The following is a 24,543-nucleotide window of genomic DNA, read 5'->3' on the forward strand; positions in this document are numbered from 1 at the left end:
GAAGGGAGATTGGTTTTGCTGGAGGGAGTTAGAGCAGAAACTCTGGAATGATGTGTGGCTTGCTTTGTGTGGACCTACTGTATCAAATCCTTTGTAGCTGTTTGAGTTTGCTATGAAAGCATAGCCCATGCTGTTCCAGATCTTTCTCTTGTTCAAATTACAACCTGACTTTTACGGTTTCTTGCAGGCCAGCCCTCCAGATCTCTATATTGAAAGATTTAACGTAGCTCTTGGACAGTATATGGGAGCATTGCAGAGCATTGTGCCTCTTTTCATATATATGGTAAGTTTTAGAAAATTCTTTTCAAATGAATATGTCCATACACAAGATGCTGACTGAAAGTGAAAAGAATAAAATGGAGCTAATAATGATTTTTGACATGTAAAACTTATGCTTCATGCCTAGTTTTGGTGCCTGCCTAACAGTACTGATCAAGTTGTATGGGGAAAGGAAGGGGAAGCTGTGCTTTTTAAATGCAGAGTTTTGCAGTTGGTTTCTGCCCTAATACTTCTTTCTGGGAGTGGGGAGAATGGTTCTGATTTTGATGGGAAAAAAGCCATCTCAAATAGTTCATTACTTATATCTTTTTGAACAGAGATAATTTATTGACTTGTTAAGTTTTGGCTTCTTAGTTTGGGCAGGTTGTGGAGATGATTGTTTTTTACTTTCAGATAGAACAGATTCAGAAAAGATGGGAAGAAATGTGTCTTGGAAATGTCTTTTGGTACTTGATAAAGCTATTTAGAGTGTTGGATAGATGAAGACAAAATAATGTTTATAGCACTGTCAGGCATACTTGGAGTGGTTCAGAAACCAATAATTTACATCCTTTTTGTCAAAGTACCAAAACTTTTATTGCCTTTTTTTTGGTGGTAGTGAATAACTTAAGCTTGAAATTTGTCCTTCTCCCAGAAACTTTCCTCGTGTTGGCATTGCTTAGAAGTGAAAAAAAAAAAAAAAGGGATTAAATAAGCCTCAAACTCTTCAAAGTTTTTCTGATTGGTAGTTTCACAGAGTTTGGGGAGCAGTATCCTTTAGAAGGATCTCCTGTGTTTCAGTGAATTTTGGTAACTTGCTACAGTATTTTGGCATAGTGTTACCGTACAGATTTGTTGCATTAAAAGAGGAATTTGCCTTTCTGGAACTTGGTGTTTTCTAATCTGCCCTTTTATTTGGTTCCGTTACCTGTTGGTTCTTCTTGCTGCCAAAAGCAATGCTGACTTGGCTCAGCTGTATAGCTGGTTTATAAGGCTAATGGCAAATCAGCTGTCAAACTTTTTCACTGAAATAATTTATTAATCAGTGTTGTGCATGATGTGGGAAATACCTCTAGAGAAGTCAGGATGAAAAATGTTTGTGTTTCTTAGTTTTTTCTGTATGTATTTGGAAGTACTTTTATGTGCAGGTACTCTTGCAATCTTACGTTGTAGTGTCCAATCAAGTTTTCTCATATAGCAACAACAGTTTCCTCTGTTTGGTCCAAAGATACAACTGAAAAACAACTGCAAGAGGTGAAAGCCTAATTACTCTACAGTCTAAATTACAGCTTTGCAGTTGCTTTAATAGATACTTTTCAAAAAGTTTTGAAGTGGACCAAGTTGTTAAACTCTGCCTTTATGTCAGAGGTGACGAGGCTTTCCTTCTCTGTGATTGCTTTAATCAGGAGTTTCCAAGGCTGTTGAGTTGCTTGAGGACTTAGTTCTGAAAGGATAATTATATTGCTGCTTAGGAGAACTTTTAATGTGCATTTAAATATTTTTTAAATCTATGAAGCTGAGGAAAAACTAAAGCTTTTATGTAGAACTGGAATATGGCATAGTATTTTGTCTTAGGCTTAGTCCTGTGTGTCTTAATAGCAGCAGCAGCACTTTTCTTTCCTGATACGTACCAAAGCAGGAAAGGTGATTTCTTACCCTGTGTGTGTATGGTGACCAAGGGGTGTTTCCAAGCTTATCAGGAGGGATGGTTGAGAGGGCTGACCTTGCAACTGATGGGAGTTTTTCTTTTTCCTTCTTTTGCTGGGAGCACTTTGTTTTTTTCATTGGTGATGGATTTTTTCAGTCTTAGGCTGCTGCAGCAGGTTTGTCAGAAAAGCACGGAGGCCAAAAGACCCTCTGAGATTCTGTGGCTTTACGCTCCTTCAGAAGTTCAGGGATGTAACTGAAGGTAAAATTAAACTGGAAGTTAGGGTAATACACAGTGCTTTATTCCTAGCAGAAAACTGGTTTATAAATTTAAGTGAGATTATTCTGGGTGCTTACAGGTTGTACATATCACAGTATGCTATACACATGAATGAAAAAATATTTCTGCTTGAATAAAAAAGTAGAATTTAGATGGTATATTTTTCTTACAGAATTTCAGTTTTTCATTTTACTTTGAGATATAGCTGAAAATCTGTTATTTTATCACATTATGTGAGCCTAACATTTGTGAGCACTGTGGTTTTGGGATAGTTAAAATTTATTTCATTGCCTGCAGCATATTGTTATCCCTACTGGTATTGCACTTTGTTGCTTATCAGCCAGAGGGCATTTTGTGTGTGTCTGTATACACAGGTATATGCAAGTATGAGGTGGTAAGCACTCCTATATACTGTTTTTTCTTCTTTCAAGTACTTACTGATCTCCTCTTAATATTAACTGAGTTTTATCTTTTAAGATTTGCCAGATTGCTTTATCGTAAGGTATTTAGTAGAATTAATGTTTGTATCATACCTGACTTTCTCAGTTACTCACATCTGCTTACCTTTTAGCTGTCAGTTAGACCTTTATGTGACTTGAGACATTTTTCTAGAAATACTGGCACAGCCTAGGTAGTGACGTGTTATACAGAAAATCTTCCTGATTTACCCCTAACAAGGATGGGGAAGGTGACAGCTCTTCTGCTCTCTCCTTTCAGCACTGTGGATTGGAAATGAAGCACTTAAGTTAGATGCTCTTTCTTTGTCTATTTAAGCTCACACAAGTGGAACATATTTTTGGAAAGGTGTTTCCAAGTGTACAGAATATTTTACATTTGTTCTTTGTTTGTACTGTCTTGTAACTGCTGGGTTGTGGGGGTTTTTTTTGGTTGCTTTCCTAGTGAAATTACTAGAATTAAAAGTTTAAGCTTTCCAGCTCCTGAGCAAAATGAGGCACCATAATTTGGCCATCTTGTGCAAAATGGTTTAGGAAAATGGTCTGGTGAAAGGCTGTAGTGTGGTGTGTAATTTAACACTTTGTCAAAGTGTATCTTTACTTGCTGTGGGTTTCTGTTGCAATGGCAATTCACCATTGATCAAAACCATTACAAATAAGTTAGTCTAATTAGGTTATTCTCTCTGCAGAGCCTTTCCCTCAATCTTTGTTCACAGGTCCAGGTGAGGGGAAACAACTGAGTTGTAGTCCTTGATAAAACCTCTACAGGCAGGATACCTTCAGGAGGGAACCACCAGCAGCAAGTTTACTAAATTTAAAAAACCACCTTTTTAAGGCTGTTGTCTATCACTGCAACAAACTTAAACTACAATAGGGGCATGTATTCAGCCCTCAGACTGCCTTTGTTCTACCAGGTTCAGTCTTTATTAAAGGTGACTAACTGCTGGTGAAAGTTTGCCTCAAAAGTTTTAAGGGGTTTCTGCCTGGACAGGTTGTTACGGTGTGTTTGTAGTTTTGGTAATGGCCAAGAGAACAGGTTTCACACAAAAACATGAAGATTGCTCTCTGTTCTGAGAGTTTGTTCCAGTTGTGTTAAATGCTTTAGTGAACAGGAGAAAAACTTAATTTAAAGTGTGGAAAAACCTTTCTCCCTTAAGATATCCCTGTTCTAGTAAATGCCTCAGATAAGTGGGTTATTTTTGAGTTGATTTTCTGGTAGGTTATCTGTTTAACTCTTTTACACCATTTGTCCAAATTATTTAATTCAGCTATTCCACTTCCAAGCTAGCTTTTTAATGATAGGAGATTTATCTTGAAGCAACTTTTTTCCCTCAGCATTTAAAACACGTCTATGAATAAAACACAGACAAGAAATCTTGCTATTAATTGCAGGCTGGAAATGGAGCATTGATACCAAATTAGGTATTGGGGCCCTCGAGGAACTCCTGAATAGAATTATCTCTGAATTTCCCTCAAAGAGATGAATTAATTGTTAATGCTGAATGGGTCAAAGTAATGGAATCCTAAAAATTTTAATGTAGTTCACTTTTGTATAGATTTATATATATCACTTATTTCCACAGCTGATTAATTCTGAGTAGCTGTCCTCTGAGATTGTCAGTGAACCACAGAAGTGGATAGTTGTACTGAGGATTTATTATTGTAACCTATCTCTTTTAATGGTTTAATTGCTTTTAGTCATTGTAAAAAATATTTTCTTTCATTACAAACATAATGTCCAGCTGTATTTTGGCATTAAGAGAATATATAAAATTTTTAGAAGTTCTAAAATGAAGTGTTTTGTGTACAAGCTCTCCATTCTGGATCAATATGGAGATTTAGTTGTAGATACAGAAAACAAAATAAATAGGTATGGCTGTATGTAAATAGGTTTGTCACCAATGTTTTTTGTTGTACAGGAATGTTCTGTTTAGTTTAAATGCAGTCACCAAGGAAACACTTTGCAGGTGAAATACTCTACGGATTTAATATTCTGAACTGTTTTTATTCAGGGAGAAAAAAAAAGTTTACTTTATTTGCTATTATGAGAAACAAACTTGAAAACTTCTGTCTTATTTTCCAGAATAAATTTTACATAGAAACCAAGCTTAACAGAGACTTAAAAGATGACCTTATAAAGCTGTTTACGGAACATGTTGCGGAAAAGCACATTTACAACCTAATGCGTAAGTAAAGCTGTTGACTTTTCTTATAATGGAAGCCTGGAGAGCCACAGTGCTTTCAGACACTATGAAAATCCACAGCAAATAGGGATAAAATGCCAAATATTAGTGAACTTCAATACAAATTCCTTTAAGGCATGAGAAAATGTGGCACAGTTCAACTTTCTTTTTTTTCAGAAATCTGACTTTGTATGAAGTAATGGTTTGCTTGAGATCTGGGGGAACCAGTATTTGTTTTCCCCTATGACTTGTGATTATGGCATAATGAATGTTTTATTGTTCTGTTGTTTATGCTGTTGCTTTTTAACTTCCTTACCAAAATATTGACAGGTGTCATTAAGAACGTGGTGTGGTCAAAAAACTGTGATACCTCTGGGGTTATTGCCATGATGTACTCAAGTACTGCTGTAGTTGGTGAGCTGCAGAATGATGACAGCAGTTTCTCTCTAAGGTTAATGGGTTAATGCAAATATAATGTGCTTCAAGTGATACCCACAGGAGCACTTAACGGGAAGCGTGACTCCTGTGGTGAACCACAATGTTTGTCTGAAACCTGCCACCTCTGAGAGTGTCTGTGTGAGCACAGGGAGCTTGCTGCTGGCCTGCTTTGCCCCTCAGAAGGGCAGCTAGCGAAGCATTAGAGCGATTGGAGTGGAGTTTATTGCTCTTTTTTTCTTTGCTCGGGTAGCAATGCCCTGCTCCCTCCAGCTGAGGGAAAGGAGCTGTGCTGTTGTTTCAGGCTCACTGAGAGGTGACATCCTGGGCAAGGGGTGGGTGAACAGGGTGTCTACGAGGCCAGGGAGCCTGGCATTCTGCAGTGATGGGAGATCATCAGCTCTGATGAGGTCTTCTTCTTGCCATCTGAAAAAGTCACTAAAGAGCAGATCACATCACCTTGGAAATAGCAGAACAATGAGGAGTGCCCAGCCATGGGCCTGATGTTTTCTTTTGTGCCAAAGAGAACTACTGGTATCATGAAACCTGGTAAGATGATTGCTGCAACAAGATTGTGGAAAATTTGGCTGATATTGCCTTAAAATGTTCACATTTTTCAGGCAATTTTTTTTTTTCCAGTGGCAAAGCAAAGGTGTAACACTGAATAAACCTGACATAAGCGATGTCAGATGTGTGTTGCTAAGTAATTAACTTTCTGCAGTGATAATAGCAGAATCAAATAGAAATTGCAGATGAATTGTTGAAAGGAAAAGACCTGTGGTGTTGTGTGTGTGTAATCAGAAATGCTTTTTCCCAGCTCTGTTAATTGCAGAAGTAAAATGAAAAGAAAAAAATGGAAAAAAAAAAAGTAAGCTGTCTGTGTTGCTGTATATGAAGTGTCTTGTTTAATGAGCAGCTTCCTTGGGTTCATTTCAGTCTGACCATCAGTTTGTTAAAGCTATGTTATTTGGATTTTATGTCCCTTCTAAGTAAGATGATAATTCTGACAGGCATGAACTCCTAACTGTGATCTGATTTAATTAAGTCTTGGATAAGAGGATCTATAAATTGAGTTAAAGTATGCCTAAATAAAATTTTAAACTTGCTAACAGGTTCTTGGGAAATAATTGAAGATACACAGCACATGATGTAGTACTGCAAATGTGCTGAAAAACTTCTAGTATTGTATTTTTTTCTGCCTTTCTTAGCTGTTTTTTTCTAGCTTCCTGAAATTCAAACCTTCCTTTTTGGAAATGTCAGGGCTCTATGAAAATAGAATGCAAGTTGGTGTTTGTTATTTGCTTTGCTTCCCAATGTCAGCGTTTGGTGCTCTTTGCTGATATTTGATACAGATTTGGTTCAGCAAAAAGATGTTTCTGTATTGTGAAGGGAAAAAAGTGCAGATATGAATGGGGATACTTTGGAAATGAAAGTCAAGTTGTGATCTGCATGGAGAAATGAAATCCTGGGGCTGTTTTTTTAAGATATGTTGCAACTGCCACTTCAGTGAGAAGAAGGATGCCTTCCTTCTGTTTGAAAAAAAACCAAATTACAAAATTGGTTTAATCCATTTGTGATCTAGACTTGGAGGCTCAGAGTAACATCTGCTCTCACTCCTGAAATTTGTTGCTCTGTTTTTTTGTACGAAGTGGGTTTTGTTTATAGTACCTTGTCATTCTCTCAGAGCCTGGAAGCTGGCATTTCTATTTGAAGCTGTGTTCAGGAAGGACTGTAAGTACATTTCAGGTTCATTTGATTTTTGAAAAAGTTCCTGCTCCACTCCAAAAAGATGGGGGGGAAGAAGCCGGAAGAGCAGTGCAGCCCTGATCAGCTCAGACTCCCCCAGGCTGGGTTCCCTTGTCCCTGTGCTGGCTGGTGGGAGGCTGGAAGGTGCAAGATCAACAGCTGCAACAATGGTCTCTGTGATTGGGAGCACTTCTCTGAGCACTTGGTTGCAAAAATTAGAGCGATCAAGGTGTCAATTCATTATTTACAGAGGAAATATTGCCTAAGTGAACATTACTTTGACAAATTTTTCCTCTACCAATGCCAATTTGGTTCCATTTAGGGTTTGATAGATGAAATTTTTTTTTTTTAAAAAAAGCACTTCACTATCTGGAGCACTTCAGTTAAAGTAAATGCATAATAAAAACCCACAATACACAGATCCATGAACACAGTTGTGTTTGTGAAACACTTTTACACCCACACATTTATCAAGTCAATGCTCTTCAAATTAAAGTGGGTACATTTGAACTAAGTGAATATAACCTGATTATTTTCCTTACAAAGCCAAAGCTGGCTCTTGCTGATAAGACTGCTGCATTCAGTGGCAAAGGAGAAGTTGCCATGTGTAGAAGTGCTTAACTGAATGTAACAAGCAAAGATACAGCATCTTATTTACAGGAAGCTTCAGAAATGAGGGTGGGAGGGGGAGAAGATGCAGATAATATCCTCATGTCACTAGGGAAGGGGTGGTGGAGAATGTCATCTTTGTTCCTGCTACAGTCCTGCGTGAGGTGACTTGTAAGCAGAAAAGCTCAGAAATAGGTTTATTTTCTCCTTATGCACCCACTGTCTCTTCTGATAGTCCTGCACTGCAATTTCCATGCCCTGGAAACATCCTACCTGTTTATTCTCATCTAGAAAAATGGCAATCACTGCATGAAAGTGCATAACAGCTTCTGAAACTCTCTACTTCTAGTACTTGCAGTGGGTAAAATTCAATGGCAGAGTATTTGCAAGTAACTGCCACTCTTCTCCTTTTGGACATTGGCAGCTTAGTGCCCAAACCAAGCTCACTTTTGAATCTAACAAAAGAAGAAAAGCCATTAAGGGCATAGTGTTGTGTCTCCTTGGTGGAGAGATCACTTGGGTTTAAATTACAAGAGTTTGCAATTACTTCTGTTCTCTTCCTGAAAACTAAAGAAAGGACGGTGAATGCTAGGCTGGAATCCTGCTCTGGGAGGTTGGTGAGGTTCCCAGCCATCTCCATATTGAGCAAAAAGCAACAGAAACTCCAAGCTGGTCATAGAGGTGAAAGCTGGTTTAGAGGGCAGTCTGAGTCAAATATATATAGAATTCTTTGCTTACAGCACTGTTTGTGGGGGTAGTAGGATGTATCAGATTGATTATGGCACTTCCAAATAAGCCTTATCATATCTCTGTAGTACTTCAGCCATTTATATCTGTGTGTGTAGGGGCTGTTTCTTGCCTTAGACATTATTGTTGTGAGTTCAAGAAGTTTTTTACTCTTCAAAGAGCAATGTGCTGGTACAGATCGTTCAGTACAAGTTGGTTCTTCCCAAAAAAACATCTGTCTGCACTTTTGTACAGTAGTTACTCAACTGGGAAGTCAGGTGAACTTTATGAGAGGGAAAATAGCTTTGTGCTGCACTTCTGATTTTGTTCCTGTTGCCTGGGGTAGTTACAGAATCAGCCACTGAAGCCTGAGCACACAGAGTGGTTACTGTGTGTGGATTCTAAAGGCACGCAGGCAGTTGCAGAGTGTAGTTCTCCATGTCAGTGCCTGTGTGGGTTCAGAGCTAAAACCCAGTGTAAAAATACATCACATAATTTGCTGAAGTAGAAGTTTTTCTCATGGTTTTCCAAGGAAAACTTCTTTGAAAAAAGTCAGGAGGAGGGAGACCACTCACAGTCTACTTCATTATGTTTTCAGCCTCTAGCTAATTACAGAGGAAGCCTTTTCTCTGAAGATTTTTACATATGACAGCTTTGTTTCTTCCCAGTTAGGTCACTTGGATTCAGATGAGGGGAAGAGATCTTGTTGTTCCATTTTATTTTTTTGTTGGAGGTGTATTAAAGTTCAATAGAAGAGCGGTTTATGTTGGAAAAGGTTTTCCTTTATAAAAACAGGAAAGATATTTCCACTGCATTGGTGTTTTCTAAAAAGTACCAGAAAAGTTACTCGAGCATTGGAAAGGGTTGCTAACAGCTCTTTTAACAATGAAGTTGTCCAGATTTTTGATGCAGCAGTAGAAATGTAATGCAAAATTACAGAGAATGAATCTATTTATAGCTGTTAGAGGTTGATGAATGTAGCTGGCAGGATGTTGCCTGTGCAGGGATTCTCCTGTTGTTGTGCAGTGGCTCAGTAGGAGTGTTTGTTGCTCTGTGGGCACCCAGCCCTACGTATTTAGCAGCTGTGTTTTGCTGTGCTGACCTCCCAAAGCCTGTTGATGTCAGTGAAGCAAGGGACCCTCCTCATCTCTTTGGCTGTGTGCTGCTTTGACAAAATGCCTTTCACTAATAAATGCCGTATCCAGCTTTTGTTTGTGAATACAGAGCTCTCTGTTTGAGAGGAGCAGTGCAAAAGGCTGAGAGAAGGACTGATTGATGCCAAGTTCATGGCCTGACTCTACAGCTACAACAGAAGTGTGCTGGGGTTTTTTTATTCACTCCCCATGCCTCACCCTTTGGCAGAAATACACAAGAAAAAGATGGATTGAATTGACATTCACGCTGTTTGAGGTGACATTTCTTTCCCCTCCCTCCCTTTTGACATCTGTCTCAAACAATCTGCATATGAGAAGCAGCCTGTTACTGCCTTGATGCACAAACTGTGGAGAAAATGCCCTGACAAAGGGAGAAAACACTCTCATGGTGTTTCAGCTTCTTGCAGAGAGCATTGCCCCCAGCCTTTCTGTGTGCTGCTGACAGTGAAGGAGTTGTTCATTGTGCTTCTCATTTCCGTGTCACATCTAATGACTGTGTTTCATAAGGAAAATGATCTTGTTCTTGAATGTCTGTCCTGAGTTGGTTTTGACAGAAATGCCTAGAGCATCATTATAGGTTTGGTGCAGCAGAACCATGGGCTTTTATCTGAAAAGTTTGGGCCCTGTAGGCAAAGCTGGGGGTTTCATTGCATGGTTTAGGCTAAGTCTGCATTAATCAGTGGGGTGGTGTAAAGGGAGCAGAGTATAAAACACCTCTGTGTTGATGTTGAGGACCCAGTGCTGACCTTTCCCTGCTTTTTGGAGAGTTTTATTTCCCACTTGCTAATGTCTGCTCCTTTGGACAGAGTGCCAAGGAGTAGCAGTTCGAGCACATCTGGTTTAATCTTGCCCAAAAGGAATTGAAGTAATATGCTCCAAGGCAGCTCTGTCATACCAACCAAGGAGCAGCAAAGTGGGGATGATCAGTGAATTTGCTTCAAAATCACATTTCTAATCTGAACTAAAGCTTTAATATAGAAACTGCCCTCAGGCTTTCGAAATCATTATTCTTTTTGGTTTGGGACACAGAGTGATGACAGAAGCAATGTGTTTTAAAAATGTCTTTTTGGATTACTGAGGCCCTTTCCTTCTGTAATACATTGGATGATATTCAGCCTCTAGACACTGCTTTGTTTTCTCCTAAAACTCTGAAAAGTTAGTATGAGAAGAAAATCTGCACAACTCCACTCTGCCACGTTCATAAACTATATCTCTTGCTTTTTAAGTTTAGGAATGAGACAAAAACAAAGGGAGATATCGTTAAAAAATAAATATTAAAAAAGGCAGAATTACTGGCCTGTGGAGTGTCTCTGTCCTTAGAATTAGCATATGTGTCAGGATAGGTAAAATAAAATATTTCTTCCTCAGGGCCTTAAAAATGAAGAAAGGTAGTGGAGCACTAGGAGGAAATAACAATTAATTCCAGTGTGTTTGTGCTAGACTAAAACAGGGTGATTTCTGTTAGAATTCCTCTGAAACAAAAAGCTAATGTAGCCTTTTCTCCAGCTATAAAGCTGTTGAGGTTCCAGCTTCTGACAGTAAATGATTTGGGGGGCAAGAGGGTTCTCTAGCAGAAAAGGTCCTTTTTTTAAGATGTAGGGAAAGGATGCATTTATTCTGAAGTTCCATATTAAAAATAATTTTAAAAGAAATTTATGCATCTACAGGATTGTAAATTTCAGTATTTAATTTCTAGCTTATTTCGTCTTGGCAAATAGTTTAATCACTTCAAATTTCCAATTCTAACCTTATAAACAATGTTCTCCTTCCTCTCCTTCCTTCTTTCCTTCCAAATATTGGTAGACACGGTAACTGAGATCTGTGAATCTGGAAATCAGCTGCAGTATTGTTCCACTTCTTTTCTGGCCTGTGGGGAGGGTACTGAGGTGCTGCTATTGCAGAAAAGTTGACCATTCCTTCAAAACTCTTGTCACATTAATGTCACCCCTTTCTTAGACTTCAACAGTTAACCCTGCACTCTCCAGGGCTAAATAAAGTAGCTTTTGTAGCTGTTAATCTTTTACACCCCCTGTGCTCTGCAAATCTGATGGAATAATCAATATTTACACACTGAGCAGTTTAAGGGTGCCATTGCTAATACTGAAGTCGCAGCTGTAATTTGACAGCTAAGGACTAAGTAATTGTGTTGTAACAATACTGGAAGCAGTCTGCGTTGTTACCAAGTACTGTAGAACACATTCAAATTCTTTAAACAGCAATCTACATGCAAATTTTGCCTCTGAACTAAACCTTTCATCCAAGAGTTTAGGACATTTTAAAAAGTTGCAGCTACGTTTCTTATTTTCCTTGTTTCATGTTGATTAAGTTGCAGCACCTCAAATTAAGTTGGAAAATACAGTCTCAAGTAATGACCACCATGGTTAATCTGGCTCCTTGTCAAAGAAATAGGAGTAATATTCCAATTTCAATAAGGCCTCATAAAAATATAAATGTGAAAATACTACCTTATTTTCCAATTATACAAGTCCCAAAGCATATATCTCTACATTTATAGCTGTGTTTTTCATATTTATTCTTTTTACAACACTGAATATTTTCCGTGTGATTAAGGCTCAGAATTTTTATTTTGTAGCATTTTTATTAGGTACTTAATAAAGCTTTTGGTCTATGTAATGAGTATTTTTAAAGTAAACTGTGGCTTTATTAAATGCCTAGTGGCAAATGTGTAGTAATAAAACCAAATTTTTATCTCTTTTCTTTTCTGATCTACATTTTAATTCATTACAAACTTATAAAGAATTTAAGTTGGTAAAAATTTGTTTTTAGTTCTGTTTAAAGGAAGATAAAATACCAGGATCATGAGGAGTTTGATGTAACTGCAATTGTGAGGGTTAAGCCAAAGAGAAAGTCAATTTTCATTCAAAAGGCTTTTGAAGTTCTAGGTCAGTAATTAACATGGAGGAGCTGTACCTAGATTAAAGGAGTGAAAAGGTAATAAATGATCAAGCTTCATCAGACAATTTAATAATAAAATAGGCAGCAGGTAAAAAGACCCCAACAAGCCCAAAATGCCAAATAACAGCAATAACAAACAAGCACAAAAACCTGACCAACCTTAGAGAAAAAACCCACAACCCAAAATGGCAACAACAAAAACTTTCAGCTGCATCTTGGGCGCCAGCAGTGGCAATTCCCTCCCTGTTTAATTGCTGTTGGCATCTGGGTTCGATCCAGTGCTTTGCATGGACTGGGATAAAGGAACCATCTTCAAGGTGAATGGGATTTTATGACAGTGAAGTGGAAAGGTTTGTGTGGTCAGATGGACCCTGGATAATTTAGCTGAGAGAAAGGCAATTTATCCTAGTACAGATTTGACTCTGTGGGATCTGCAGGTCCTCCCAAGGGGCAGAAATGATTTAGGTATGATTTGTTAAAATAGCCTACTTTGTAGTTCTGTCAAAATTACTACAAAGGGAGGAAAAAACCCCTGGTTACTAACATGCAAAAGTTTCACTTTTCTGCCAAAAAAGTTACATCTTTGCTAAGTAAAGAAATCTGTTTTCAAAGGAATGTTGAAGAATAGAAAAAGCTTTTTAGAACAGCTAAATCCTAGTTTTTGAAGTCAATCTTGAGTTATAAACAAGTGAATTTGAGCTTGTTAAGATATCATCTGCTACTCCTGGAATTACTGGGCTCCTGGATCTTGCCCCAAGTGCCCCACTGTAATTAGGAAGTAGCTTAGTGTTCAAGGGTTCTCCAATGCTGCTGTGCAGTAACAAGGTACCTTGATTACTGCAGAGTATCTGAAGTGTTGCAGGTTCATACCTGACTTATTCCAGTGTTGTTCATTCATTGTTCCTCAAAAATCCTTGAGTCATTTTGGGTATTGTGTCTTACCTCAGTTCAAGAATCTTTCAAATCATCTTGTACCTTTCTGCAATTAATGCATTTCATCATGGGAACCCACACTTCTCTTCTTTGATTCTGCCAGGAGTTATTTTCAAGACTATTTACAGGTTAATTAACCTGTTTGCATGTTAGTTAGTCTGTAGAATGTGATATTAATTCATGAACACTCTGGAGGTGGTCAGATGGTATCATGGTGTCATTACCACTCTCATTCAGCTGAGGTTCAGTTTTATTCTGCCTCTCCCTCCTCTATCTTTGTAAATGCTGCAGGTGCAGTTCTGGGAGTAGGTAGAAGGAGTCTGTGCAACTTCTGTGTTGCAGACTCTCACTAATGATTCTAATAAAGCAAGAGTCAAAGCCTTAGTATTTGTTAGTCTTTTATAAGATTGTAAAATAACAACAGAGATAATTTCAGCATGTCTGGCAGAGCTGTTTCTATTCCTTGAGTGAGCCTCTCAAGAAGTCATACAGGACTGAATGAATGTCGAAGTTTGTTTCATTGCAAAACTGAAAATGAATTTGTGTGCAAAGAAGTTTTACATCTTTGCATCTTAATTTACAGCTTTGTCTTTAAATTTACATTGAGATCTTTTGGTTCTATCCAGAGGGGAGTCTTGCTTGTTCTTACGGAAATTGTTCTGAAAACACAAATCCTACAGCAGTGCTGTTCATTTTTCGAGGCTTGATGTCCAGCTTTTGGACAAGCTGGGTTAGTTTAAACTGTATGGCTTATTGAACAGGATATTCTTTAATTTTCTTTATTGAGAATCAGGTAATGCATGCCATTGCATTGTTACATTGTTGAATATGATACTGTCATGCTTTTATTTATTGACTGTAAGTCAGGCGTGAGTGATTTAAATCTGCAGTGTAGTAAGTGATATGTGCATTTCCAGAAAGCAAGATAGGAAATACTAATTTCTGAAGCTGCAATAAAGTGATGAAGATTTTTTGTTTTAAATAATTTGTTTTGCATATTTTAGGAATGTAATTTAATGTGCACATATTAAGAACAAATTCACAGTTCTTTGGGTACTTTGCAGTTCTATTGGTGATGCTTAGGCTGAAGTGGCCACAGTCTAATTAAATATATAAATATTTGTGTATGCACACACATTGTTTGGATTGTGCATTACTGTCACATTATAAAGCACTATGCCCATTTTAATTCAATGATTTCCAACTTTCTTGGCTGCCAAGAGGCTGTTTGACAAATCTTTAGGAAAAGGGCTGTAAATATGTCATTACAGAACAAATCACAGGCTCTCACACCCTCAAGGCTTCAGCTGAAATGAGCAAGCACTTTTAAGATGGCTCTTTGTAAAATAAATGCATCTATAACAGTTAAATATAACAACTGTGATTACTTGAAGGTTACAAAAGAGTACTTCGTTTTAATTTCCCTATGACATGAGCACTTAAACAGTTTCAGAAAGATAAGAAAAAACATGCTACTGAAGATTTTTCTTTCTATTTAAGTATTCTAGTGGCAGATGCTGAAGCCAGAATTGGAGATGCTCTGAAGGTTAAAAAGCAGAGCTTCTCCAGTGTAAGCCAAAGAGATATGTCCCTTAGGTAGAACTGTAAGAGTCAGTTCTCCTCCATATGGTGGGCGCAGAAAGGTGCTCAACTGCTTGGTAGAGAAATGAAAATCAAGAGGTAGCAGTTTGTTTACACCTTCTTAATTTCTTTTTGTGTGTGTATTTCTGTAATTCAGATGTATGTACAAAGCTCATATAAATATAAATAAGGATAAAAACTTGTATATCATAACATAAACAGTAAATGTGCTATTGCCAGGTTTTTCCTCAAGAGGAAGGTGCAGTTATTAACTTGTGTTTAAAGGAAAAACTTTTCTTCTTCAACATTTACAATTTTAGCACTACATGTGCATAGACTTTGAATCCATCCTTAGTTTTGTGTGCAAAATTCTAAATGCTGTGAAGTATGGATTTGTGGATCTTCAGGTGTTTAACACACTTGGTATAAGAGTGCTTTCAAAAATAAATTGTTTGCTTCAGTTCTGTGTCTGAATACTTAAAGCTAAAACTAATGCTTCGTTTTACCCAACCCCTGCTACCTCCAATAAATGAAAAGTAAGTTATTCCACATTTTCACTATACATAATTTGAGCAGGATACTTCTATCTAAAGGTGATGTTTTATTACTCTTGAGAAGAAGTTGAAATAGGACACATGGCTGTTTTCTTTGTGAGGACATCAGGTACCAAAAAAAGCACAATTACTGTATTATTTTGATTAAAAAGAAATCTATGTGTAAGAGCCTGTATTTCTTGGTTGGAAAAGTTGCTGATTGTGTTAATTTTGTTGCAGCTTTACTTTTGGAAGCTCAGTCAACACCGTTTCAAATAACTCCTTCAACCATGGCAAATATTGTGAAAGGCCTGTATACACTACGACCAGGTAAAAAGGAAAAATGTTTGTATTGATCTCATCTTGTGATTGTCATTTGTTTGCCAAAATGTGTCTACTCTCTAATGGGTGCACTGTTAATAGTCAAAGTGTGTTGTGTTTTGTGCATCCTAATGCTCAGTTCTACCCTGGTTCTTGTTGCCCATCTTGTTGGTGACCTGGGCAAGGTACCATGTAAATACCAAATACATTTAAAAAAAAAAAGCCAGCCCTCTCTTCTGGAGACAAAGGGAAGATCCATTCCTTCTCTATAGAAATAAAGAAAGAAGGATATTAATGGGTCAGTCAGGGCAGAAATTTAGAAGTATGGAAATGGTGAAAGTTGTGTTAAGAGTCACTCTTCAAACAGCCAGGTCTTCAGCATGAGTTGCATGCCGAAGTTTCTTCTATGAAGCCATTTTTTTTTGGTATTATTTCTAATTTAACTCATGAACACATCGTGACATCTTATGCAAACAACAGTTATATTGAAAGGAAAATGGTATTGCAGATTTTAATCAATTTTGGATGAGAATCTTTGGAGATTCCCTAAGTTTTGGAGAACTGAGGAGAGCCTTACCCTGTATTTGAGAAGTTTTTAGAAACAGGAAGTGTTCAAAATATCCATAAATAAGTGGTCCCTGTTTCCCTTGCTTTTACAGTACTGACAGTTTCTTACTTTGGCATGACTGAGAGAAGGATTGTGCCTGAGCTTCAGTCCATTTTTGCTTTGAAGTCCCCATTTATGTCAATAGAAGTGAGGATGGGAATCCTTTACAAAAAGCTTTGGTGCAATATTTAGCATGTGTACAAACCAGGACTCTCTATTTACAAAATACACTTTCTGTAAGCAAAGATTATTTTTACATCAGCAAAATTAACATACTTCCATCAATTTTAAGACAATTCTAATTTCAGTTTTAGAAGGTGTTCAGGACCAAAGATAGAAGGGTGCATACATAAGTATAAAAGTGTTACTCTTTTGAAAGCAATTCAGGGTGGTTGTTCTTTGACCACACTTCATATTGTAGGTGATGGACTTGTGATTTCGCAGTTTTCCATTTCAGATGATCCCTGTCCTGCTGTTCACAGCACAGCAGACACTGGTATGGGTTGGTATCATGGGCCTAACCAGATTCTGAGTAGTTGAAGAGCCCAGAATAGACTTCTTGGTGTGAAAGGCTGTTCTTTGGTGATCCTAGTTCTTGAGGATGAATTCTGAAACAGTCAGAGCAAGGGTTCCTCTGAGGCAGTGCTGCTCTCTTTCTCTGTGGGATTGCTCCATTGGATGTATCATGGGACTGGTGGGCAGATAACTGGGAGGTAAAGCAGAAAGTGGGGCCAGTGGAAGGTTTAGAGCAGCCTGTGAAGTGTCTGCAGTGCAGAGAGCAAAAGGAGAAGCGAAGCAGACGTGGCTGGCAGCCAGGGGCTTCCCCTCCTCTTTCTGTTCCTTTGTCTTCTCTTCAGGTTGAAGGTATCCAACAGCTGTCAGACTTCAAATGTTGCCAGAGAAGAATCTCTTTTAGTTCTAGCTCGGTACTGGGGCCAGTCCTTTTTAAAACCTCTATCAGTGATCTGGATGAGAGGTTTGAGTGTTGGTTTACAGGACAGTGGGAATTGTATAAAAATTTGTGATGTTCCTCAGTGAATTTTAAAGCATCCCTTTTTTTAAGCAAAGATCAAATTTAAGGTAACTCCTACAGCCTGTGGAAGGTCTGGCTGCAGAAATAGTTGAGGGCTATTTATTTTTCTCAGAACTTGCTATACAGTTGCTGTAAACCCAGTTTTCCTCGTGTGCTTAAAGCCTTGAAGCCTTAAATTGTCTTGCTCCTGTAAAACAATGTAGAGAATGAAATCAGTGTAGAGAAATGAAATCACATTTCTGTCCTGAAGCTGAACTAGTACAGGTTAGAATTACATTATAAACATTAAAAAAGTGCTTGTCTGAGCTTTGGAAGATCAGTGAGAGAAATGCATGAATTCCTTTGAAATGGGGATGGAGCAGTAGGGTTGTATAGTGATACTACTGTGCTTTTTAGAAGAAAGGCTGAGGGAAGAGAAGGGTACGTTTTGGGGATAAATTTCTTGGAGTAAGGTCTTACAATCATTATCTAATTATCCAAGTGGGTTTGCTGATCATCAGTTGTCTGTCCTTTAGAGTGTCCAAAGGTCCTGTGAGATGCAGCAGGAACTGAATTTCAATTTGATGATGAGGTTTAGAAAAATAGTAGTTCTTTTATCTGCATGTAAACATTTGATTTCAACAGTCTCATTATTTGTTCTGCTTTAAGGCATGGTTTCTGTGGATTTTGGAGTTTTTCTTTTTTTCTTTTTTATTTTAATTCAAGATCCTAATATGTATTCAAAATAAAGTTACATTTGTCAAACAGTAAAATTTTCACAAAATATCTCTTCTGTGTATTTTGTTATTGCTTTCTCTGTTCTTACAGAATGGGTACAGATGGCACCAGCTTTATTTTCTAAATTCATCCCAAATATTCTACCCCCTGCTGTGGAATCTGAGCTTCAGGAATATGCTGCTCAAGACCAGAAACTTCAAAGAGAGCTTATTCAGAATGGATTTACTAGGTAATAATTATTAATTTTCAGGAGTGATTATGCAGGACAGTGCTGAAATGGTAAAAATGGATACACCTAAAAATATTGAAGTAATAATTTAAGAGTTAATAAAGAAAACCTTCACAATTCAGTATCTGAAATATGGCCTTATTTTCAATGTCTTTTGAGCACTAACAACCCTGCAGATGGTACCAAAAAAGTAGATGATTGGGAGGCTTGAAATTTTTTTGTCAGATTGCTTGCCATTCATGCATTCCTGTGTTTTGGTTGTGTTTCTATTGCATGATCATGCTCCTGTTCAGCCTTTACTTTGGCTGTTTATTTTCTATAAGCTCTCTTTTATTCGTAGTGCTTCTGAAAATGTCGGTTTTCTCCTTACTTCACTTTCAGCGTTATTTATACAGTCAAGGTGTTTATTTTAAACAGGCATTTCCCATCTGAGTATTGAATTGGGGAGGGGGAAAAGGGAGAAGAACAAACAGTAAAAGACACAGCAGAAACTGTTCATACTGTAAATTGTTCCCTCTGGGAAGTGCCTGTTGCTCTGTGCTGTTCTATTTTTCTGCCCAGACAAAGGCACAGCACTTTCCACCATTTCTGCAGTAGTTTGACAATCTAAGATCAGGCTGGGAAGCCTCGTGCTCTACTCCCAGGAGGTTCATTTCTTCCTAAAGAGAAAACATCTTCATCTTTCAAGTTACCTGTGCAATGCTGAGAGTCTGGCCCTGTAGTTTGAACACCCAGTAGATGTGGGTATGTTTAGTGGTGGGTATATGCCTGCATTTCATATCCCATGCTTTTCCTCAAAGGTCACGTCTCTCTTCAAAGCTTGTTAAATTATTGAGCTTCAGAGCTCTACTATTGACCCAAATGCAAATGACGTGGTGCAGACTCTTTCCTTGTAAGGCTGTCTGTTGAGGAAAATAATTTTTTGAGAGATAAGCATAAAAATAAAACCATAATACCCTGGGCTGAGAAAAGCAGTGCATTTGGCCCAAGAAATAGGAGTGTGAGACTTTGTAACCAAGTAGGCATTTAATGCTGACAAAAGACTGTAATGTACAGAACAAAACAAAAAAGGGAACAATTTGGTGTTGTCAAACTTTCAGTCTTACTGATTCTGTAGGTGGCTGATAATAGTTCTGCTTACAAGTGCATTCCATCAGTTTCACACTGCTTAGAGAACTAAACGTGGCATTTCAAGTAGTAAGTCTATATCCACAAAACCAAACTGGTTTTTCAAACCAAACTGGTTTGAAAAATGTTTTTCTTTAGTTACCTGAAAATGAGAGAGACTTGGCTCTTGAAGTTCTTTCGGTGGTTTATAAAACTGTGTGAAAAAACTCTTAATCTGTCAGTCTGAAAAGATGCTCCTGAATCTTACAGACTCTCAGCAAGTCTGAGGTGGCAACACTTGCTCTTTAAGCAGATTTTAGCACTTAATGGTGTTGATAAGCTGCTGTTGTTCAGCTAGAAGCTGATGTGCCATTACTGCTGCTGAATACTCCTCACTGTGCTGTGTTCCTCATGGTTATTGCTCTCAATCTTACTAATTCCGTAGGTGGCTGATAATAGCTCTGCTTACAAGTGCATTTCACCAGTTGCACACTCCATAGAGAACTAAACGTGACATTTCAAATAATAACAGTCTATATCCACAAAACCAAACTGGTTTTGAAAAATTTTCTTTAGTTACCTGAAAATGAGAGAGACTTGGCTGTGAAGTTCTTTTGGTTGGGGTTGATAGGGACCTTTAAAGGTCCAACCTCCGTGTGAAGAGCAGGGACATCTTTAACAGAGGTTTTCATGAAAATACCTTTCTTTGCCTTCTCTCCCAGAGGTGACCAGTCACGCAAGAGAGCTGGAGAAGAGTTAACTTACAGTAAGTATGGATCCAACCCTGCCCTCCAGTGTGCTCCAGCCCCTCACAGCTTGGGCATACAGGTTGTGGTGGACTTCTGGGTTCTCAGGGTCGTGGGGTGTCAGAGGCTGCATCTCTGCATGTAACAGCTGTCTGCAATGTAACCTTTACCATGCCAAGAAATGGTACAAACTGCTTGGATGTAGAGCCATTGGGGAATGGTATCTGTTCTGGTAGTGCTGTTAATTTCTGCTCATTTTATGGCCCTCTTTCCACCAAGTTTCCTCTTGTGCTTTCAGCTGAGTATGTTCACTTTATTCCCCACCGTAAAATGTCATACAGTTTTAAGATGAACTCTTACTATAGGCTGAAATGAGTGAATGGGCATTTTTGTGGTGTATCAGCTTCTGTTTACACTGTTAATGTTTCACAGACACTGCTGTGTTTTGGGGGAAGGGTGGCGAGGGACATAATGTGGAATTTTAATATGAGAGAATTTCTTTACTTTTTATATCATTTCAGATGGCTCATCAGCTTGTGCAAGCTCCAGGGGATACAGATAGTGAATATACTCGATCAGCTTCTATTCCTAGCCAGAACAGACACTGGAGGAGCACAGGTGGTATCTGGAGCCTCCTTTGGCAACTGCTGATACTCAAGCTCTGACACGAACTATGCCTCAAAGAAGAGTTTTGGACTTTCTTCTTTATATATTAAAATGTCAGTTGCTGCTACAGTTGGGATGACTTTGAAAGACACAATTCCTTGGTCCGGCCTATCAACAAGCTCTTGTTCTGCAGCCTTTGTGAGGAATGCACCTTGAAAAACAATCCTTTCGAAGTGGAAATGGGCAGCCGAAATCAGCAGCTTCCAGAAGCATTAGAATGGAAGAATCCTTTTTGCACTCTTTTCTTAATGTTAAGGACATTCTTAAAACTAGTTAACACGTCAGTGTATTAGATTTTAAACTTCAAGTTATTTTCTGGAGCTTCTACTTAAATAATAAGAATAAAGTTTCATTATTTTGCAGTATTTGTTTGTTAGTTTAAAACCTGTCACCTTTTAAGAGTTGGTCCCATATAAATGTATCTTCTGTCAGGGAGTTTTGAATTCCAGATTTTTCTTTTAGCTCTTTTTTTTGTTACTTGATATTTTGAAATCTGTTTTCCTATGTGTTTGTACTCTGTGCCTTCAGCTTGTGCACTTTGCGACTTTACAGACCATATTTTGTTACTGCAAAATGTGTTCTTGAGGAAAAACTTGATGTGAACAAACATGCTGCAAAGTTGCACTTTTCTCTTGCATTAGTGGGAAGTGAATATAAGGAGGAAGGAAGAAAAGTTGAACCTGTCACCATCACTAATAGTGACTTGGAAGTTTGTCCCCATTTATTTTTCACATGTATTATTGTTTAATGCAGGGACCAACTCTTGTAGAATCCCCCTTGCTGACTTTTCATTGGCCTCAGGAGTTTGACTGGATCATCCTTGTCCCTTCCAACTCAGACTGCTCTGTGATTCTATGATTCCATAATTGCAGTAGACGGAGATGAAAATTCCAGACTGAACAAAATACCAAGATGTGATTTATGTTGTGCTCTGTAGAAACATTGTGGGCAGAACTCTCCAGTCTGGTAGGTCACCAAAGTGCATCTCCATCAGGACAAGATTTGCACTGGGCTGAACAATGGTACCTGTCCAACATCACCTTGTGGCTCCTGTGCCATTTCTCCTGGTGGGGGGGATGTGATGGGGCTGTGACAGTGGATGTAGTCAGAATCAGGGATCTGAGGAGTGGTGTAGCGTGTTCATGTGCCCATCTGCCTCCTGCCTCCAGTCTTGTGTACTGGAGATCCAGCTGAGCCCAGTTCCAGGGGATCTGGGCCTAGGGGCTAAGTCTGCTCATTGTGATGTGGATTTTAATCAGCAGTATGGCTAATGCAGCTCTTTCATGAGGGGAGAAACATACTTGAAAAAGCAGTTTGATTACAGGGTTTGGGTTTTTTTCATTCCTATGGATTTTTTTTTATCACCTTTAGTTACGAAGAGAAATAGGTTGGTAATATAAAAAGTCTTTCTGAAGTGAAATAAAAGTTTGTTCAGTTTTTTCTGGCACAACGCTTATGCCTGTTTCAAAAAACAACACAAAATACCAACACAACTCCTTTCATGCTTGTATGGGTTCATTACACAATGCAAGAAAAAAAGAAAAAAAATAGATGCGGCAGGGACAAAGTTTCTTTTTGTTTTGTATCCAGGCTTTATGTCAGTTAATTGAATTCCGTCAGTGTCTCATCAGCCACTTTGGCAATGTGGTTTGGTTGGAGGGTGGAGGAGGAAGAATGAGTTTGACACTGCTGGGATTGACAGATTCAAATATGATTTCCCTATGTGTTTCTTGGCATATTTGCAAAGCCTGTTTAATTTTGAGGAAGTGTTTCTTTTAAAATGAAAACCTAATGCTTCAGTGTTTTGTGTTCAATGTGGAACAATGCCAGCAGTCTGAACTCATCCCCAGTAGTGTAAACCAAGCCACTCTGAGTAGGGGTTTTCAGGTGTTGGTAGTATCTGCTTCGACCTTGCTACCAGGTACTTAAAATGGAGCAGAATTAGATAAAATCAGGGGGTTTGAAAATTTTGTTGAAGTGTGCTGTGGAGAAGTTAATGAAGGCTAATAAGGAACAAAAACAATTTGCCAGCTTCCAGGTTTTTAAAGTTTTGGCTTTAAACAAAGATAAAACCTCTGATAGTGTCCTTAGCTTTAAAAATCACTGTCTGCTGAAATGGCAATATTCTTGAGTTAAGAATAGATGCATTAACCTAATTTGGTTAAAGTTTGTTTACAACTTTATTACCATCCTAGTTCACACAGTACAGTAACCAAGCTCTGTCATCTTTGTCAAGGGATCAGTTTTTCTCTGTTCTTAAAGTAGTTTTACTGGTTCAGGTTTGTAAGTAACATGTAGTGCTTTTGCTTCATGTCTGAGGCAAGGGTTTAACATTCATTTTCCATTGCATTATGTTTGGGACACAAACTTCTAGAGTGACAATTCCATCAAAGGTAAAGCATTCCTGTCAGTGTGGTCCACTGTGTATGCACTGAGTAGGGCTTGGATGCTTCTAGTCCTGTGTAGCACTGTCACCACTGGCCCCCATGCCTGAGAAATCTGTTTGTTAAGCACTGTATTATGTTGTAAATTTGGCATTACAATTCCTGTATGTTTTGGCATTATTTACATAATGCTGAAATGTTGTTTATCTGTTGAAGACATTATCATTGTGACTGAGCATGGAACAGAATACAGGATACTATACTAAATTATTTTGTTTCTCTGTAAACTTGCATTTTACTTACAGTCAAACTAACACAGCCAACTTGAGCATTGGTACTGTAAAGCCACAATTACCAACAGCATGATCCTAACTTCAGTATTTAATTTAACCAAATAACTTGTGGTGAATCTGTTGCATCTGTAGCTTACTCTGTTAAGCAGTAAAGTTGGTTATACAATGGGTGTCCTCTTTATGTTGCACTGGTTCTATAGCCAAGCTTGCTACATTAAAATATTTTTAGATTAATTTCATTTCTTTATTTGAGAAGTTGAACTATTTAAATTCCACATGCTGACTAATGGTCAGCAGTTGTTGATACATGGTTCAGATGGTCTTTGGCACAAATGGTGGGGTGGGGGGCCTAACCAGATAAGTACCCAACTCTTCTTCAGGTGCATCTCCTTCCTGCAGTTGTTGGGGAAATGTTTACAGTTTAATGCATTGAAGAAGAAGTTTTTGACTCCTGCAATTTGATAGAAATACCATCAGCCAGACTCATCCCTTTTAATTTGTCCCTGACATGATTATTTACTTTCTAAAAACTAAGAAAACCAAACAAACCCCCAAGAACTACAAAGGCATGTTTTAAGTGACTGAAAAATGTTTTTCATGTACACTGTGACAACCCCAGTGAAAGGAGTATTCTGTAGAACTATGGAATAAAAAAACAACCACTTGAATTTGACTCCTGTCATCAAGCCAGCTCCAGCAGAGAGAAAACAAAGAGTTTTGTTTTGTTTTGGTTTTGATTTTTTGTGTGCTGCATTGACATGCACAAGGTATCCAGAGGGCACTTAGTTCAGCTCCCAGTGTGGGTCTTTAGGATCAGTTGACTGCAACCATCCTGGATTCCATCTGGCATAAACAATTATCTTTTTGGTAGCTTACAAACTTCAGGTATTGGTAACCATGGCAGGCGTGAAACGGGTGGGTGTACTCTGGCAGGTGTCATTCCAGTAATTACAGGTTATGGGAATTTGTCCCAGGGGATTTAAC

At 38.3% G+C, this 24,543-nt stretch overlaps 1 protein-coding gene across 2 annotated transcripts in view; it reads left to right on the forward strand.

The window, feature by feature from the left end:
* CACUL1 (CDK2 associated cullin domain 1) overlaps positions 1–23,793 on the forward strand; it is a 45,061-nt gene extending 21,268 nt beyond the window's left edge. Inside the window, exons 4-9 of one of the 2 annotated variants that reach the window (XM_039553776.1) lie at positions 188–283; positions 4,724–4,826; positions 15,697–15,786; positions 18,225–18,363; positions 20,193–20,236; positions 20,738–23,793. In XM_039553776.1, the coding sequence (XP_039409710.1) occupies positions 188–283; positions 4,724–4,826; positions 15,697–15,786; positions 18,225–18,363; positions 20,193–20,236; positions 20,738–20,778 (513 nt within the window). In that variant the 3' untranslated portion in view covers positions 20,779–23,793. The remainder of the gene's footprint in view (positions 1–187; positions 284–4,723; positions 4,827–15,696; positions 15,787–18,224; positions 18,364–20,192; positions 20,237–20,737) is intronic. The other variant, XM_039553777.1, reaches the window with a different exon arrangement.
* Positions 23,794–24,543: the final 750 nt, after the last annotated feature.

Source organism: Corvus cornix, chromosome 6 (assembly GCF_000738735.6).
Source record: "Corvus cornix cornix isolate S_Up_H32 chromosome 6, ASM73873v5, whole genome shotgun sequence".
NCBI classification, from domain to species: Eukaryota; Metazoa; Chordata; class Aves; order Passeriformes; family Corvidae; genus Corvus; species Corvus cornix.